The sequence below is a fragment of the Lineus longissimus genome, chromosome 11 (genome assembly GCF_910592395.1).
Source record: "Lineus longissimus chromosome 11, tnLinLong1.2, whole genome shotgun sequence".
Classification (NCBI taxonomy): domain Eukaryota; kingdom Metazoa; phylum Nemertea; class Pilidiophora; order Heteronemertea; family Lineidae; genus Lineus; species Lineus longissimus.
Window position 1 is genome coordinate 10,254,878 of NC_088318.1, and position 19,288 is coordinate 10,274,165.

A 19,288-nucleotide genomic window follows, 5' to 3' on the forward strand; every position below is an offset into this window, starting at 1 on the left:
ACATGGCCGTGAGCCACCATCTGGTCAAATGTAGGGTAAAAACAGCTTTCTCACCAGGCGCCTGGCATCAGAGAAGCCAAATCTGATTCACCCTTCCATAGGGGCAACACTAAATAAATCAAACTTTTCTTTTTTACAACTGTTGAAACTCTGACTCAGACCAACAACTGATTTGTCTTCTGATCACTGCTATCACAAGTGGTGAATGTTGCTTACCTGTTACCACCAAGGGCATTCTGTAGAAGTTTTGTGAGGACAGAATCTCGATATGGTACCAATACCTTCTTCTTACCCATCGACAAGTCAGCAAGAGCCTGAAAGAGGAGATTACTGAAATTCATAGGTAGACGGTTTTCTTGACCAAATATGTCTGGGAACTTATGTGTAGCTGGCAGTGCAGATTTTCAGTGGCAGTTGGCCTCCTTGGAATTCTCTTGATTCGAAAATATGAGTTGATAGTCGTACTTCCACCATCAAATCCCCGTGTCTTTTGTGTTTACACCTATGAATTGCCGTGTCTAAATAGACCCGTGTGTCAAATCCCCGTGTCTATTAGCCCCATCGAGCTCGATGGGGCTAATCGGGGGCTAATTTAGACCCGTGTTCAACACGGGTTTTTTGATAGGTGGAATCTGAATAGACACGGCAATTGCAAGTTCTAAGATCCGGCGACAGATGGCGCGGTGTAGTTGCCTCTGTATTGCGCATGCGAAATTTCCCTCCAACGGGAAAGAAACACAGGAGAGCTCCCTACCTACAGCGCACCTGTCGCCGGGGCTATTAACTATAATCTAACACCACTGATAGGTGTAAGTGCGCCCCGGGTTTTTTGACACACGGCGAAGACACGGGTCTTGAAAAAACACGGGGGTTTTATGATAGGTGGAACTACGACTTACGTTTATTTTGAACTTACCGATATCACATTTCCAAGTGCTGATAAAGATTTGTTGATGTTGGCACCCTCTTTCAACCGATCTCCAGTAGCACCAGTGCTGTCAGCTCTTTCAGAACCTTTGAAAAGAGAAAGTTAAAAGCCCATGTTTGGGGAGATGCTGGACTGATCGATTCAACATGTTTGGAAAATTATCAATGTTTCCAGGAGATTTTGCTAAAGCCATTGCTTGATCCGTGCAAAATAATGAGCTTAATCACACAGCGTCCATCCTTCCAAGAGTGGACCCAATGCTATTAAGCTGGTTCAGCCATGAATGTGACACATACACCTATTTCAGGAGAACCTCTCTATCAAGGACACCCTCGGGACCGACTAGTGCTGTCCTTAATAGAGAGGGGTCTTGATTAGAGAGGTCAAATTGAATGGAAACAACCAATTTGGGACCAAAACTAGTGTCTTTAATAGAGAGGTTGTTCTTAATAGAGAGATGTCCGCTAAGGGAGGTTCCATTGTACATGTAAAACTAGCCTTTCGTGCAGGAGCCCCTGAACCGGCATAATGTGTCATCACAATTTGCTGCCAATTTCTTCCCGCCTTCATTTGGTAACACACATTTTTAATCATAATGATCAAACTCACCAGCTAAATCGACTAAATTCATGACACTGCTTTTCTTCGTTTCCGACCCCTCCTCATTCTTACAAATCTGATCGAAGGTGATGGTGACGACTGTGTGAGCTCGACTACTCGTGGCGTTCATGTTCGTCGACGCCACAGTACGATTTGAAGTACCTGAAAATAACAAAAAGTAAGTGAAACAAGGGTGACGCAAAGTGTGGCTAATTCCACCGAATGAGCAAGGAGCTGCCGATGGTGTGATTTTGAAGTTGTTACCTACCGGCGTTTCAGTTTCTCTTATTTATTTAAACCCGGAATGCAAAATGCAAGATACTTAGATGTGAACTGGTCACTACAGGGTGTTTCAAAAAAAAGGAATCCGAGATTAAGTTGTTAATTTAACTGCATGCACAGATGAAAGGGTGAACCTATATCCCCACAGAACTCGTTCGATGGGATAATGAAAGATTTCAAAAAACTCCCACCACTTATTTCATTTATGTACAGTACTGACCCACTCAACATTTCATGGACAAAATCACATGCTGGTTGTGTAGTAAGTAAGTGTATTTTCTTCATGAACATAGTATAATGAAACATATCAATGTCAAGTATATATACATGTGGCGAATATTCTGGACAATATCTTAGTTCCCTAAAATGAGGTAGGTGGCACCACTGCTAAGACACTTGCAAACCTATGAAACTGTGCATTATCGGTCTGTTGACCAAATCGATTTTTATGGTGACACAACTAAGCTTCATGACTGTCACCTTTTAGCGGGCCTAATTAGCGGCCTTTATCTGTCTTAATCATCAATTAGTAATCATTAGCTGACATCAACATTTTTTGTTCAGTTAACCAAACATTTGAATTCCGTTGTAATATTGAACCCTGGGTATTGCACCAGCCAAAAATGTATAACGCTGGCCCCCGTCCACTTATACTAACTTTTTGGCCTTAAAGGCCTACGCTGTTTGTTAAAATTTTGAAATTTGTGATTGAATTTGAAAATGTTCAATTCTGTAACTACGTAGAATAGGTTAATTTCATCATTGCCATCGAGTAGGCAGACATTCAAATACAACAAATATCAAGTTTCAGCAAATTTGTACGCATCATAACTGCACTATGGCATTTTCGATTCATTTTCGACTCAACTCCACCCTCGGTATACTCTACAATTTTTTGATGTCACTAGTGAAGTTGAGGTGACCTACCCTGTTCCATTCTCTGCTCAATTTCTTTATAGCTGCCCACAGGAACCTTCTTCAAGCCCTGCACATAGAACAGGCCTAGTTTGGGGTTCTGTCTCACGGGTAAACCACCTCGAGGTGCGTCTTTTGAGAGAAGATCCCGGACCTGTTCATTGTAGATTTCCAACATGGAGAATGTGACTTCGTACCGCTGAAAAGTTTTCAAAATAAATAAATCAGATAACGGTACTGAAAAAACGGACATTCTGAGTCTTGAAACCAGAGCAACACAAAGCGTGTATAGGCCCCAGACTGAAGATTATCGAAAGGAACCTTCTCCTAGACACTCCTAATACAAAAGAAATCGGACTACTCAAGCAAGGCATTTTTCTGATGATTGATGGAAAGTGGAAAGTTAATGGACACTGACACACACATATGGCCACGACATAATGCCCCCGATTTTTGTTGGAGGCAAAAATTCTTTGCCAATTAAGTCCTTTATACTGAAAATGTTATCTTATTGGTTGTAGGTTTCTGACCGTTTTTGGGAAGGGATTGACAACATAGACCACTCTCACTGCCATGTCTGACATGGTTGTGAGTTTCAGTGCATGGAGGGATAATGATAGATAATAGTTATGAGACTTATATAGCGCTGAATCCAACTGGTTTCAGTCACTCAAAGCGCTTCACATTATAACCCCTAGCTATTGGCCAGTACATTTTCCATTCAAGCTCCACTCTCTGGGAGTATTACAGGTCCGAGCTTCAGCTATACAGCGCTTAGGACTAACATTCATAGTGTGCCAACTCTTCCAGCTAGGTACCCATTTACTTCTGGGTGGAGAGATGCAAGTAGGGTGAAGTGCCTTTCTCAAGGACACAAAGATGAAACAGCAGTGACCCTTATGAGAATTGAACCCTTGACCTACTGATTGTGAGCCCGGTGCTCTAACCCCTACGGCACTGATCTTCCCAATATCGAACATTACATCGTTATCTGTATGTTCTCTAAGATTTATCTAGTTAAGACTAGCTCTTTTGTTATTTAAACTCATAACAGAACAAATACTTGAGGAAAGATAATGATATTGCTATTATCATTAAACTGCCTAAGAAACTAAAGTGTGACTATAACCATACCCCTATCTGATACATGGCCAGGGGTGCTGACAATAAGGGTAACAAAATTTGGGATGTCAAATAGACTAATGATAAAAAGATGGAGTATAATCACGAAGTTTAAGAATTTCATGACTTTTGTGTAAGCAAGAATTTTAATTCATATGGTGTATGGGACATGACGTGATAAAAATCAAATGTGCAGAAATAATCACGCCACATCACCTGTACATGTACGTGCATTTCGACATATGACATGCATCAGATAGCCTTTTTAACACTAACACAGCAAAAGGGTTAAATTCAAAAATAAAACATACATGAAGCAGGATTTCTAATTCATGAATTAAGAGATGAGGAAAAAATTATATTAAATTGTGTGTAAATGTTCCAACATGTACATCTTGGGATGGAATGTGATCAGGAGTCATCACAATAAAACTTGCCTTTGGGCAATTTACATTTTTGTTACGTCACAGAGAAAACTTTAATAATATTAATAACGAATATTGATACAAATTGGCTTCTCTAAATTGCTTGTTTCCAGTTTTTGAATCTGTTCAACAGCACTTTGGGAGTATCATCATTATCCGTCTCCACAGGAAACTTTCTTTGGTTTCAAAGAGCAGTTACAATGTGCTCATTTCAACTCTGACCAGAAGGGGAGGCAACCATGGCCAAGAGTTGAACCCACAACCTTTCGATCACGAGGTTGAAACTCTTCCACTGCACTCCTGTTGCTCTACACTTGCGACCCTATGTGACCACTCGGGATTAAGCCAAGACACTTCAAATTAAAAAGACATGACTTTTGAAAATTAACGCATTCGTAATTTGACACATGGGGATGCATCTGTCTGTCTCAGACAAAATGTGACCTGCCATGGCAAAATGAGTCGCATGTCGCTCCGAGCTTGACAGGTTTAGACGGCCTGGCTGCTATTCACTATTGTCTGCCTTTTGTGAAATCTGAGCACATCAATTTCTTCTATTATGTCCAGCTGTCATTTTAGGCTCATCTTCTGTGCGACATGCGACTCATTTTGCGGTGGTGGGTCACAAATGTTCTTTTACCCGCCAGAAATCAATGTATTTTAACAAAGTCTAAACAAATAACTGGAGTAGAATCGTGCAGTGATGATATTTGACTTTGAATTGTGATGAAAACCTAAGGGTTGGGTAGCAACAACATACAGAGTATAGAAACACTATACCCATTTGGACATTTCCTGCCAAACGATAAAATATACAATTAAAAAATCAATCAATGCAATTTTTCCGTATAATTGGGTTCACTCTGAAAATCAAGTATCATTCAAGAAACACTTCAACACTGGTCGAACAAAAACTTCGTCCTTTAAGTTATGCAAGACTGAACAAAAGAAAGGCACTAAACAGAACAAAAGCAATTCAAAAGAATTCATTATTCTGTACATAATAAGGGAGCATCTTAAAATAGGTTGAAGCCTGAAAAGACCCAAAAAAATTCGTCTCTCATTGAACCCCTCCCCTCCCTCTCAAAAGGCTAAAAGCAGAAAGCTGTACACGTAGCTTCACTTCTTAGCTTTTTCATCTGTTACCACAAGTTTACAGACAGTTTGCAAGCCATCACAAGAGTTAAGGGTGTATACTAGTAGAGACAAACCACACCAGGTCAAGTCAATTAAAACTTAGTAGCATCCATAAAATAACATCTTTTAACTCTTTCAATCCTACGCTCAACTCCAGTCGAGCCATGTAGAACTACTGTTCTGGCCGAAGCGATCGACTCCAGTGGAGGCGATACTACACGATTCAAATTTCGCGCCAAATCGAGGAATCCCGACGAGCAGGGAATTTCTAAGGCCAACCACGCAAATGACGTCATCCTGGGGCATACTTCTTCTATTCATAGTGAGTTGATCCGCCGTGATTTAGGGTGAGAAATTTGCTGATTTTGTCGCCGGATTTCCTTTGTTTTGATGATCAGCTGATGATGGCGTGGATATTTCCTACCCCCCAATATTTTTGGCTCATAGCCTACCCACAAAAGCTGTACAAATTCTGAAAGCTTCTTCAATTCCCAACAAATGAATCAATGCATGTGATGACTTCACAGGAAAGCTTCCCACCGAAAACAGCAAAAACTGTTGTTGCCCGAAGTTTTAGTATCTTCAATTTAATCCAGGTGGAAGGGGTAGATGACCAATATTGGAATTCAGTAACCAAAGAGTTAACCCTGGACATGATGGAGGTAGAGCTGTACACTTGGAAACAAGTATGCTGTGGCTGTTAAAGCAAAAATATGATGCAGCCTCAATATTTGAAGAAAAAAACAAAGTTATTGATGGTGAACTGATGACGCCCTCCCTCCCCAAAACGTCTTTGTCCATTGCTTCAACCTATTTGGAGATGCTCCCTAAATGTTCATCTCGTCCAAACAAATCCAATCAGCAACTGAGAACAGCACTCTCAGAGCCTTGTATGCCAAGATGATTGAGCTACCTTTATACTGTACACCAGGGAAAGACAGGAATGAAACTAAAGACACTTCAATAACACTATGATTTCAGCAGAAAAATCTAATGTTTAACCATAACCAGTCCCTTTTTTGATATCTTACCACATTTCCATCGGATTTGTTTTTGTCCATCGTTTGGAAGAGCTCATCACAAGTAATTGGTACAATTCCCCTGAAAGAAAAAAGAACACATTTTAACAAAATTTTTATATTTTCTTAGAAACCTGAAAAAGCACCAGCTTATTTAAAGGCCTACGACATTTGATAAAAATTTTGAATTTGTAATTTAAAAATGTCTAATTACGAAAAATACATACTAAACATAAATTTCAACATTGCCGTTGTGTAGACTTATATATACAAATACTATGCATAACAGGTTTCAAGAAATTCGTTTTTCATGATAACTGCACTGCGGCATTGTGTATTAGTGGATTTCTATTTAATTGGATCACAAGTAATTACGAACGGCATATCCCTTTTAGGTGGTGATTTTTTCACTAACATGTCATATTTTTAATAGTCACATGAATTACTTCCCACACACCTTAAAGCATTTGCAAGGGGCTACCCTTTTCAGACCTAAATCCCAAAATAATGTACGCAAACAGCTCCTTGAATGTTTGTGTGCACTTCCTGATACATCTACCAACTGTCTACAAGTCAGTACTCTTTATATACAAAATGATGCAAAAAGATAATTGATCAAATTCTATCAAATCGAAACTTTTAAAGTTTTCCCTGTTAAATATATTGTATGGACATGTTTAAGGCAGTATAGGGGCACCCCGTATACAGTAAGCCTATTTTACCTGTAATAGACATATGTGTAATAGACACACCTTAACTGGCTTAAACACATCAACACAGTATGACCTTTTTACAGTATAACTGTACACTTGGCAACAAAATATACCACATACCGCACTGTATTATTATTTCAATCAAGAAATGTAAAAATAATGTAAAAGTAATGTCACTAATGGAACTCACAGGATTAAAAATTTCACACGCAGGAACCTATTAATCATGTTCCGCTTGGCTAAGTTATGGAACAATGACAGTTGTCATGGAACTCGATAAACTAAAATCAATTTGCTGTTAAATCCTGTGATATTTTTCTTTCAGCAGTTTTTTCTTTAGTTGATTGCAGCAGCAGAGATTAACATAAGAACTATTAATTTCACAGTTTACTGCATTCCTATTACCAATGAAATGGCAAGGGCCATTGTGCTCACCTGTCGACATGGAAGGGAGAACCTGAACAAGAACTTGTTATGAAAAATGGCAGAGAGACAATCATGTAATAGTTCTGTATATGGTATAATGGTTATGGTAGGCAAAAATGAACTTGGACGTGATCGGTGCTTTTGACTTCATTGATGATTTTTTAAAGTTTGCCCCCTGGTGGCCACATTTGTAATTGAATCCCGACTGTTGGTCGTTTGGGTAGGACATGCCTAGAGCCATCTTTAGAATGATCTAGGTCACATAGTGAGAAAACGTGCCATGTTTGTTGAAATTTTCAAAGTTGACCTCTGTGACCTTAAAAAGTATGTCAAATCAAAAAACCTGGGTACTACGTCATGTATCCTTACTAGATGTACCTGTGATAAATATTTTGAATTGACCCAGCCTTTAGTTCAGGAGAAATAGCACTTTTTGTGTTTAGGGTTTTGGCCCCCTGGTGGCCAATCCATGTATCAAATCACATCGAATTTTGTCTCCAAGGTCAATTGACATATGTACAAGATTTCAAGTCAGTAACACCAGGGGTGACGAAACGTACCGCTATTACCTAACGACGGACACCACAGTATCATATAAGCTCCCCTCAAAGGTGAGATAAAAATATCTAAGCAGGCCGCTCGCCTCATAAATTTTTGCTATTACCTAGAGTGCACATTTCTGGATAACTTATTCATCACAATCAACACGTGAATCACTTTTACCTTTGAAAAAGTCAGAATATGGACTATTCAACAAGAATACCAAGATCAGACATTTCAACTGTCCATATTTCGAGAGGTGGCCCAATTCAGAGTGCCAATTACTAGCCAGAATTTGGACAGGTACCTTAAAACACAACCAGGATATAAGGCCATTTTACATGGTGCTGGTTCAAGGAAACCCTCCTGAACTAACCGAGGCCTGTTCAGTTTGATTCAGAATGAGGAGGTTTTAGTGATTATTTCAAGACAGTTTCGACTCTTTCTTTGCATTTCTGCTTGAGTAAAAATATCACTGTTTGATTCAGTTCGATTGCCTTGGAAACAATGCTGTCGCTAACTCATCTTGTTGAGTTTCTGTACCATTGAGTGTCTTTTGGAGCATGTCAGTCCCCATATTTTGATAGGACCATTTCCTCGTCATTACAAGTGTTATCATGATATGCTTTTTGTCATATATTGCCTTCCAAATCCAGGAAATCTCTAAATTTCAACCACTTCAGTAGCGCAGACGAACCGGCCTCTGGCCGGTTCACTTTTACACACAAAATAAACCCTCCGGAACCAACCTGCACCGACCCGAGACTGGCAATCGGAACCCGCCTCGAACCAGGAGGGTTCAGGACGGTTGCTTTGCTTTTACACGAGGGAAAATAAACCGGCTGGTACCTGAACTAGTCTCGGTCCGGCTTGAACCCGCACCGTGTAAAAACAACTTTTAAGTTCCAAAACTGTAGGAGTTCTTGTTTTCATTTTAATTATTATTTTCAGCTAAATTGATACAACTTACTTATTGTTGCCATATCCGACCATCGAATAGGACTTCCCTGACCCTGTCTGTCCATAGGCGAAAAGTGAACAATTATAACCTGAAATAGAGAATTTGGAAAAACTTTAGCATACCAGTGCATTATAATGCGAATATGTGTGTGGTTGCTTAAGACTGGGATCGCATTGTTTTTTGTTTTTACACCTTTGTTGTTATTTTGATTCAGGGTTGAAAAATACAGAGGTCACACAGCCCTAGTGATTTGGAATTAGCAATTTTGAAGTTTCTTTTCTAATTGAAAGAAAATTTGTAGTCAATTTCAAACTTTTTCTCACACACGAGGGCACACAATTCGACCAGCAAAGCCATGATATCTACTCTTTTTCGTCAGATTTGACAAGGTTTGTCACGAAAATGTACCCTTGGAACACACAAGAAAATATCTATCATAAACTCAATATAACAAACATTTGGTGATTTACAACCACCTCCACCATTTCCAATGATGTCAGACCGGTTCTGACTAATTCAGCTCAAGTTATAGATATTCATGCATATGGCTATGGTGATCCGATGTGGTTATAATTGCCCACTCACAACTTCGAATCAATTTTTGAAGAGAATTGACTCGAACTCCAGTGCAAATCCGCCATTGGTGATGTCATATGGCGCCAAAAACTATTTCTCTTGACCTCGATTCAAAAGGCTTTTTCAAATGAAATGGCCAGGGCCATTGTGCTCACCTCATGTGGAGGAAAGATGGATAAAGAGCATGGTAATGTGTCATGTAGTGTAAGGTTTGATGTAGGTCCAAGCAATGACAATTTCCCCAAAATGGCCAATTTACATAACATTCGACCTCTGTGACCTTGAAAAGTAGGTCAAATCAAAGAAGACCCGGGTGACACATTGAATGGTTGTTAGAATTAGATGTACCTATGATATAAAATTGGTGCCAATCGGGCAAGTCATTACTAGGAATAATGGCATGTACTTAATTTGTGATCAATAGTCATTGCAGTTAAGAAACGTGCCATAGTTACGGCCTGACGGCGAATTTACGCCATTTGACCTTTGTGACCTTGACAAGATGGTCAAATTAAAAACCTGTGTGACATATACTGTATGGTGGTTAGATGTGCCCATGATATCAAATTGGTGGCAATCGGGCAAGAAGTTAAGGAATAATCACATTTTTAAGGTTTTTGGATTTTGCCCCCTGGTGGTCAAGTGGTGAATCATATTGGACCAAACTTCGGTCCCTGAGATCACCTGACTAAGGGGTAAATGTGTACCAAATTTGGTATCAATAGTCATTGCAGTTTAGAAACGTGCCATCGTTACATCCTAACGGCCAATTTACACCATTTGACCTCTGTGACCTTGAAAAGGAGGTCAAATCAAAAACCCGGAGGATATATGATGCACCTTTGCTAGAAGTACCTACCATATTTTTTTCAAAATTTCCCGACTACTATTAAGGGAGATATTCCATATTTTCACTTTTAACGTTTGGCCCCCTGGTGGCCAAACCATGAAACGAATCGGACCGAAACTTGGTCTCCAAGGTGTCATTACATAAGGGTACATGTGTACCAAGTTTCAACTCAATAGCTCTAACAGTTACGAAACGTGCCCTGCTAACGGACGACGGACGACGACGGACGACGACGACGACGATGACGACGACGGACGCCACGGTATGGGATAAGCTCACCTCTGCTAAGAGGTGAGCTAAAAATGTGATTCAAGCGATAACCTCAGCTACAAACATTCTTTATCAACCTACTGAACTTAATGAAGACGATATATGGAGAAAAGATTGCACAAATATCGAAATGAAAGATTATTTTGAGAAGAACTATTTGACCGATTCACTCTACACCTTGCGTGAACTCGTCACAATCGTCATGAGGTGACGACTCGGATTGATTTGCCATAATGGTGACGGCGAATGACATTAGATGGACTACGTCCGTCCCCTAACCTCACCGTCCCCAGTTACCCAACTAATGATAGAATGATAATTGCCTTATTTCAGTTTAGCTGAAATTATTTTAATAAGTTGAACTGAAATTATTTTAATAAGTTGAACTGATATTATTTTGAGTTGAACCTAAATTGTTTTAAGTTTAACTGCAAAAACTAATTTTAGTATAACACTGTAACTGGAATCATTTGGTACTAAATATATAGCAACTGCTAAATTTACTACCCCCAAAAGCTGCTATTTGGGAATCTTCGGAAACACAAAATATTCTAACAAATCCCCACGGGTCAATAAAGAAACAATTCCTAGAATGTCACTGGAGATTCCCGTGCATAAGTATAGCTAGATGTACACCGTATTTTTGGTTAAACTTGTATAGTACCCCCAGGTATATGGCACGGCTTAACCCGCCAGCCATGAGGGAATTCCTTTATGGCCCAGTGGTTGGCGTGTTGGCCCCAGAGTGGAAGTTAAGCAACGTTGAGCGCGGTCAACCTTTGGACAATACACAACTTGTATCAATTTTAGTTGAATTGAAAATATTTTAAGTTAAACTTAAAACTATGACTGCTTTGGAGCGCCATACAAACAACAATTATCTTGGTTAGCAAACGTTTCATTTATCATACAGGTACCGGGAAGCAGTTTTATTGTGGTACAGTAGAACCTCTCTATAAAGGACACCCTCAGGACTGACAAGTGCTGTCCATAATAGAGAGGTGTCCTGATTAAGAGGTGAAATTCAATAGAAACAACCAATTTGTGACCAAAACTAGTATCCTTCATAGAGAGGTTGTCCTTAATAGAGAGGTGTCCGCTAATAGAGGTTCTACTGTGTTATTCAAAATTAACGAACATATCATTCTCCACCGGATTTAGGGAGGCGATATTGACAAAAGAGTTCAATGTAAAGGACACAAAACAGTGTTATTTTGGAAGAAAACCCTGCAGCGATATTGAATGTTTCACTTGCATTGGCAAATGACAGCATTGATATCAAATTGGGTAATCTTTTGAAATCATTAAACTGAAAAGTAGCAGGGGAAAAAAAATCCCTATTTATTGCACAGTATTTACACATGCCTTTTTTGTAATTCTCTTCTAAAAACTCACAAAACAACAATAGAACACTGAAAATTAATTGCATTCCTGTTGTTAAATAGTGTGGCAATATTTGCTGATATTGGACTGAGACCCATTTGTTTCTATGCCCACCAATCAACTTAGGAAGTTGACATCATCAATAGTTGTGGTGTGAGTATCAGTTACGCTAGGCGGGTTGCGGAACAGACTAAGAAGACATGAAGTGAACTTGGAATGGTAAACGGTCTCTCTTAACAATGCTTTTTATATGAGGCATTTCCTTTTGCACCAAAATAAGAACAAGGACACAACAGAGGTTCAACGGACAAGAGATAAGAACAGTTACAACTTACTGCCATGTCTTTCAATAGGCCGACCATCATGCCCTCAAACAAATAGAGCCTCATCTCTAGATTGATTCAATAAAGCCAAGACAAAGATCCCAAAATGCCCATTTCAGTATTCCAACCATGGTAAATTCCATCAAACACACTGCGCACAAAGGCTTTTAACATTTAATTTCTCTTCCACTCAGTTTCACATTAACGAAAGTTCAACTGAATATCTTTTACATGGCAACATCTATTAAGGACACCCTCGGGACTGACAAGTGCTGTCCTTAAAAGAGAGGCGTCCTGATTAGAGAGGTCAAATTGAATGGACACAACCAATTTGGGACCAAACCCAGTGTCCTTAATAGAGAGGTTGTCCTTAATAGAGAGGTGTCCACTAACGGAGGTTCCACTGTATATGCATTAGAAAATAATCTGAACTTGAGGTGAGATGAACTGAAATCCATACTGGAGAAATCTGCCATTGTTATCGTGGTCACCATAGTAACGAACTGGTGGGTGATCACATAGGCCTATAGGTTGATTAACAATAGTAAATTTCTCTCAGCAGCTTACAATAGGCAATAGCGTCAAATGCCTCCAGGCTGTTTTTTATAACTGAACATTGTGTACCCTGTATAGGAAATCCATTTACTTTGGCGAGTTAAAGGACCATTGGCATTATCATTCCAGTATGTTTGTTCTTCAGTTCGTTCATCAGTAAACTGTTTTTCTAAATCTGTTTGATACTTTTCCAATTTTTTTTCAGCTCTCAGATTGTAGAAAAACGTGTTATTTGTTATTTCTAGTACGCACAAGTCCTGGCGCGAAAGACCTGTGAGTGCATGCATGACCCCGCTATTAAGACGCAACGTCGTTTCCATTTATCGTCGCAGTGGCGCCATCAGTGTGACGTCGGAAAAATCGATATCAGCACCACGATGTCAAGGGGTTGATCCTAGCTCCAGGAAACGCCTTACTAGTGCATCATTCCACGTGGAAAGAGTCAATGCGTGGAGAGCTAACTCGGATCAAAAGGGAGTCAACATCGGAAAAGCGCAATAATTCAGTCAGATTTGAATTTCTCCAAGTCCTAAATTTAGTCTGTTAATACCAGACCTAACCAAAACAGAATTAGGGCCTAAATGTTAAGAGTTTAGTGCCTATGGTATTCACAAGGACATACATATACCATGCCATGTTAAAAGGCCATTTAGCCAATTTGTTGTTCAACAAACTTGCCTTCTTATTGCCAATACTTGAGCTCACTGCAAAGCTAACACGCCAATCAGCCTACCACCACTGTATTTGGCCACAAAAGCTATTCACAGTTGTGCCAATCTGGCTAATTTCTTGGGACAACTCTGCTCTACCAAACGGGTAATCTTATAGAGAGGACTTTCAATCATTGCAAACCATGGACATCTGCCAAAGTTGGGACTGGTGTGAATTGAAGGGACTCCCTAACATCATATTTTTAAAGCTGATGGGTCAAATATATTCCTGAGAAATGTAATTCTAGACCAACTTGATGGATGATGAACTGAAGAAATTAGAGTGATAAGTTGGCGTTGATTGTTTTAAAAGATGCAAATAGTTTGGTCAATTTGTCTTTGCATTGCGACGTTTTAAATGAAAGCCTTACCGATATAGTACAGAGGCCAGTGATTAAATCAAATTCATACTTTTTCGTCCAAAAATATTTTATATGCTGATCTCAGGACGCTTTCACTTAAGTGCACCCTATGGTGTGTCTGCAGAGAATGCCTCCCTTCGATGTGCGCATATGGGGTAATGGGTATATTCAGTAAAAGATCTAAATGCACAAATTCCCAAGAGCTCGGCATGGGCCTTACTTGGGAATGTTTATTAGACCTGTCAGCTTAAAAGAATCATGAATTGTCGAGAACAAAAAATAGAGACCTAGGGGCCAGAATAGCTTTACTTGTGACATAACAGGCAGAACCATGATGAGAAAAGGAGGGCTGCAGACTACAACAATAACAGGCACAATTTCACAAAAACTATGTTTAATTATGGCATGCCAGAAGTCAATCTAGACCTCCATGTCACTCTACTATCACATAAATCGCCGAATCAAAAGCCTTAAAGGGTAACTCATGTCAAATTTCACCACTTAATGTTTTAGCTGTTTTTGACAAATGACTACGTCACTTTCTCATAAATCGGTAAGGTTTTTGAATCGAAATGCACATTTTCTAGAAATTGATGGTTTAATCCCGCCCGGACGACCTGCTCTTGCGCTACGCCGACGACGTTTTCGTTGATGACGTCACAACATGAACATTTTCGCGGTCAAGGTGGTTTACATTCAGCGATTTTATAATAAATCTTATCAAATATGGAAAATTTGAGCTTTACATTTGTGATCAACAATTAAAAACGGACGTATTTCCGCAAAGTTGTAAATCACATCATTGTATCACTTTAAGCTAGGGCCGGGTAGATAACCAGAGGGGGTAGATATTTCGGAATTCTTGATCAAGATGGCTTTTCCAACCACAATCTCTGAACAACTCTTATAAAAATTTGTATAGATCGAAAAACATCAGCATCAATCACATTAAAAATGAAATGGCCAGGGCCATTGTGCTCACCTCATGTGGAGGAAAGATGGATAAAGAGCATGGTATTGTGTCATGTAGTGTTAGGTTTGATGTAGGTCCAAGCAATTAAAATTTCCCCAAAATGGCCAATTTACAGTACATTCGACCTCTGTGACCTTGAAAAGTAGGTCAAATCAAAGAAGACCCGGGTGACACATTGAATGGTTGTTAGAATTAGATGTACCTATGATATAAAACTGGTGCCAATCAGGCAAGTCATTACTAGGAATAATGGCATTTTGAAGAATTTAGGATTTGGCCCCCTCCCTGGAGGCCAAACGGCAAATCAGATCGCACCAAACTTCGGTACCTGAGATCACCTGACCAAGGGGTACATGTGTACTTAATTTGTGATCAATAGTCATTGCAGTTAAGAAATGTGCCATAGTTACGGCCTGACGGCGAATTTATGCCATTTGACCTCTGTGACCTTGACAAGAAGTTCAAATTAAAAACCTGTGTGACATATACTGTATGGTGGTTAGATGTACCCATGATATCAAATTGGTGGCAATCGGGCAAGAAGTTAAGGAATAATCACATTTTTAAGGTTTTTAGATTTTGCCCCCTGGTGGTCAAGTGGTGAATCATATTGGACCAAACTTCGGTCCCTGAGATCACCTGACTAAGGGGTAAATGTGTACCAAATTTGGTATCAATAGTCATTGCAGTTTAGAAACGTGCCATCGTTACATCCTAACGGCCAATTTACACCATTTGACCTCTGTGACCTTGAAAAGGAGGTCAAATCAAAAACCCGGAGGATATATGATGCACCTTTGCTAGAAGTACCTACCATATTTTTTTCAAAATTTCCCGACTACTATTAAGGGAGATATTGCATATTTTCACTTTTAACGTTTCGCCCCTGGTGGCCAAACCATGAAACGAATCGGACCGAAACTTGGTCTCCAAGGTGTCATTACATAAGGGTACCGTATTTTCCGGATTATCCCCCGCACTGCCCTATGACCCGCACCCCCTTTGACCATTACCTAAAGCCACGCAAGACCCGCACCTGATTATGACCCGCACTGCTCCAAGACCCGCATTCTCCAAAAATAGTAAGCCATTCATTGATGTTGACATCCTAGAACCGCCATGTTTTTTTTAATTGTTAACCAAAGTGGATCAATTCCAGCATGGCCGTAACTACTTTCCCTAGCGGAGACATCACAAACTATGCGATCATGGCGGAAATATTGGTTGAAAACAATGCGAAAACGATGGACATAAATCCTTATCAAGTAACCAGTTTGGTCCCCTTTTTTTTCTTTGGGGTTGGGGCTTATCCCTCTCAGAATCCACGCAAGACCCGCACCTTTGTATTACCCGCACCCCCACTTTTTGGGCCTGTTTGAGGGCAAAAAGCCGCGGGTCATACGCCGGAAAATACGGTACATGTGTACCAAGTTTCAACTCAATAGCTCTAACAGTTACGAAACGTGCCCTGCTAACGGACGACGGACGACGACGACGACGACGACGGACGACGGACGCCACGGTATGGGATAAGCTCACCTCTGCTAAGAGGTGAGCTAACAATAAATTTTCTTCATCCAAAATCATGGAATATACTAGCAACAATTTATTGCCTTTGGGACAATTGATAAATTGAGAACAGCAGCAATAACCAAAATGACAAAACCAAGTCTGATTAAGTGGTCAATCAGGACAATCCTGTGCAGAATATTATGACAATAAATCAATTAAATTGTAAAAACAAACCCTGTAACTATGTGTAACTAGACAAAATAATACACATTTTATTACCTCAACTCTACAGAAAATGTGCAACCATGCAGTCACCAAAGATCATTAATCAATTTTGCCCATATCAACGGGATAGTGTTTTTTTAAATATTGAAAAGTATTTTCATGCGAGACAATTTTTCAATTGAACAAATTCATTTACATTCTGAAAGTATTGATATCAGTTGCTAAGAGAATACAGACCTATTATTGCCACCCTGAATTGTTTTGAAAGTTTTGTATCATTGTTGACACAACAAACAGATGCGTAAAGCGCTCCGGGTACAAGCAATTTGTGTCGCTGCAAGCCGTGATAATTATTGCTGTGATAACCAATTAAAAGATAGTATGTCTGTGGGTATAACCAGTCACTGCTAAATGTGATTCTAATCATAGGTCACAGGAAACACCAATTCCTTTTTTAAGGTATCTACGATAACCATTGCATACTTGAGATTTTTGTCACCTGTGGAATCAAGATAAACATATTGGTGACATGGTTAAATGTTCAACACATGAACTTATGGAGTTTGGGATTTGACTATATATTGACTTTGCAAATTTGTAACTAGGGAAGGGGGGGCTTTACTCACCTTCAAATGCATTGTTCAGTACCCCTCTTCCTAAATCTTCAAATACCATTCGTTGGTCAGAATACTTATTACTCGTCGGTTCCAGATAACCATCCCCTCGTTCTTTGAAGCAGTCATGTGACCTGAAGAAATTGAAATTCATAGTTTCGGACTGATTACTGAAGTGCACAACCGACATGTGAATTATACATGCAAGTATAGATGGGTCACTAAGCATACAAGCGTAACAGAGACAAAATTGAATTGGTCTGAGAGAGGGAAGGCTGGTACCTGTTCTGATGTCCAATTTTTTTTAATAAAAAGGCCAGGGGCCATTGTTCTCACCGTACAGATATTCGGTGGTTAAGAATTCATGCCGGTTAAGAAACTTGCTATAGTATATAGCCAAATGGAAATTTTATGCCATTTAACCTCTGTGACCTTGAAAAGTAGGTCAATCTAAAAACCCATGTGACATATAATACTCCGTCTTTCCCGCACTGATTACTGATGAGAAAACACCTTTTCGAAACCGTTTTCATGGCAACCATCACCCGGCGAGCCAAACCCGCAAACACACTATATGTCGCCACCTATGGGGACACATGCGCAACCCAGTTTTCCCACCAAATCTGACGCCAAATTGCGTCATCGAAGGGAACGTCTCTCCACGAAGAGCGACGCCACGGGTCAACACGACGTCACCGAATCCACGGATGACGCAGCGACTTTAGGACAATGCAACGGTATTGACACTGATTGACGCAACGCTCAATCATAACGGTCTAATCCGCGTACGGGACAATTCAGCCCTCTTTACGTTTCACACTATAATACTGTATATGGTGGTTAGATGTACCCATGACACAAGAATGGTGGCCATCAGACAAGTTGTAGAGCAATAATCACATGACATGTGATTTTTATGCAGTTTTAACACTTGTGTTACTTATGTTATACCCTATAGTTTTATACCCCAAGTTAAAATTTTAATAAAAGCGTTTCAGGTCAGCATTAAAAACTGAAATTATTTGCAAGAGAACACAAATATGGCTGAAATAATTCTGCTACCATGGTGATAACAAACAAACCAAATCAGGGCAGACATTATCATATAGTCCACATTCATGTTGACACTTTGTCAGATGTTTAGATAAGCCTGATTTCTTTGATATTCACTTGCATTTATTACAGGTTGAGTAAAATTAATTCTTCATAACTTTTGCACTGCCAAAGCATGGCAAGATTGAGATAAAAAAGTCATGGCGAAGGACTTTCTGGGTGGATCTGCATCTTAATTGCATTTGTAGAAGGAGGTGTTTTGTGTATGTTGCACAAAATCAGCGTTGCCGCTAATAACAACAGCTCAGATCAAATACAATCTTTTTTAATCTCACCATGCACAACAACTTAATATTTGTTAAGCCATTTCACATATAGCTCTCACCAATATAAGTTAAAGGCGTACTGTAGGCAGGAGCTAGGGGTCGAATTAATGGTCTTCATGTGATTGGTTTTCACATTCAGGGGACCTGGTTATTTTGATTCAGCAATAAATATTTTCATCATACAAACACAAATAGTTGCAATGAACTCTGAGACAGGACACTGACAGACCCCTATTTGCAACTCTGTGTAACTTAGTCTGACCTCCCACACTCCTGCCTACAATTTTTTTGGTCATCCTAAACAGCGTCCACCAGCGCCCACCAGGTTTAAAGTCAGGTATAGTCATCAAAATAAAATTTAGTAGCCATAAACGTAATAAGTACACCATAAAACACATTTCCTGAAAATTTCATGACATGTGGGTGTAAGAAAATGGAGATACTAGTCTAAAATCACCTGTTGGAAGCCCTATCAATCATTTCCTCCA

General features: G+C 39.7%; 1 protein-coding gene across 5 annotated transcripts in view; it reads right to left on the reverse strand.

Annotated features, from left to right (window-relative positions):
• LOC135495393 (kinesin-like protein KIF28) overlaps window positions 1–19,288 on the reverse strand; it is a 76,772-nt gene that overhangs the window by 39,899 nt on the left and 17,585 nt on the right. For 3 of the 5 annotated variants that reach the window (XM_064783954.1, XM_064783956.1, XM_064783951.1), the window contains exons 6-13: window positions 17,434–17,555; window positions 9,078–9,156; window positions 6,441–6,510; window positions 5,053–5,067; window positions 2,738–2,924; window positions 1,538–1,690; window positions 917–1,014; window positions 217–314 (exon numbers count right to left, since the gene is read on the reverse strand). In XM_064783954.1, coding sequence (XP_064640024.1) covers window positions 217–314; window positions 917–1,014; window positions 1,538–1,690; window positions 2,738–2,924; window positions 5,053–5,067; window positions 6,441–6,510; window positions 9,078–9,156; window positions 17,434–17,555 — 822 coding nt within the window. The remainder of the gene's footprint in view (window positions 1–216; window positions 315–916; window positions 1,015–1,537; window positions 1,691–2,737; window positions 2,925–5,052; window positions 5,068–6,440; window positions 6,511–9,077; window positions 9,157–17,433; window positions 17,556–19,288) is intronic. The other 2 variants (XM_064783955.1, XM_064783953.1) reach the window with 1 other exon arrangement.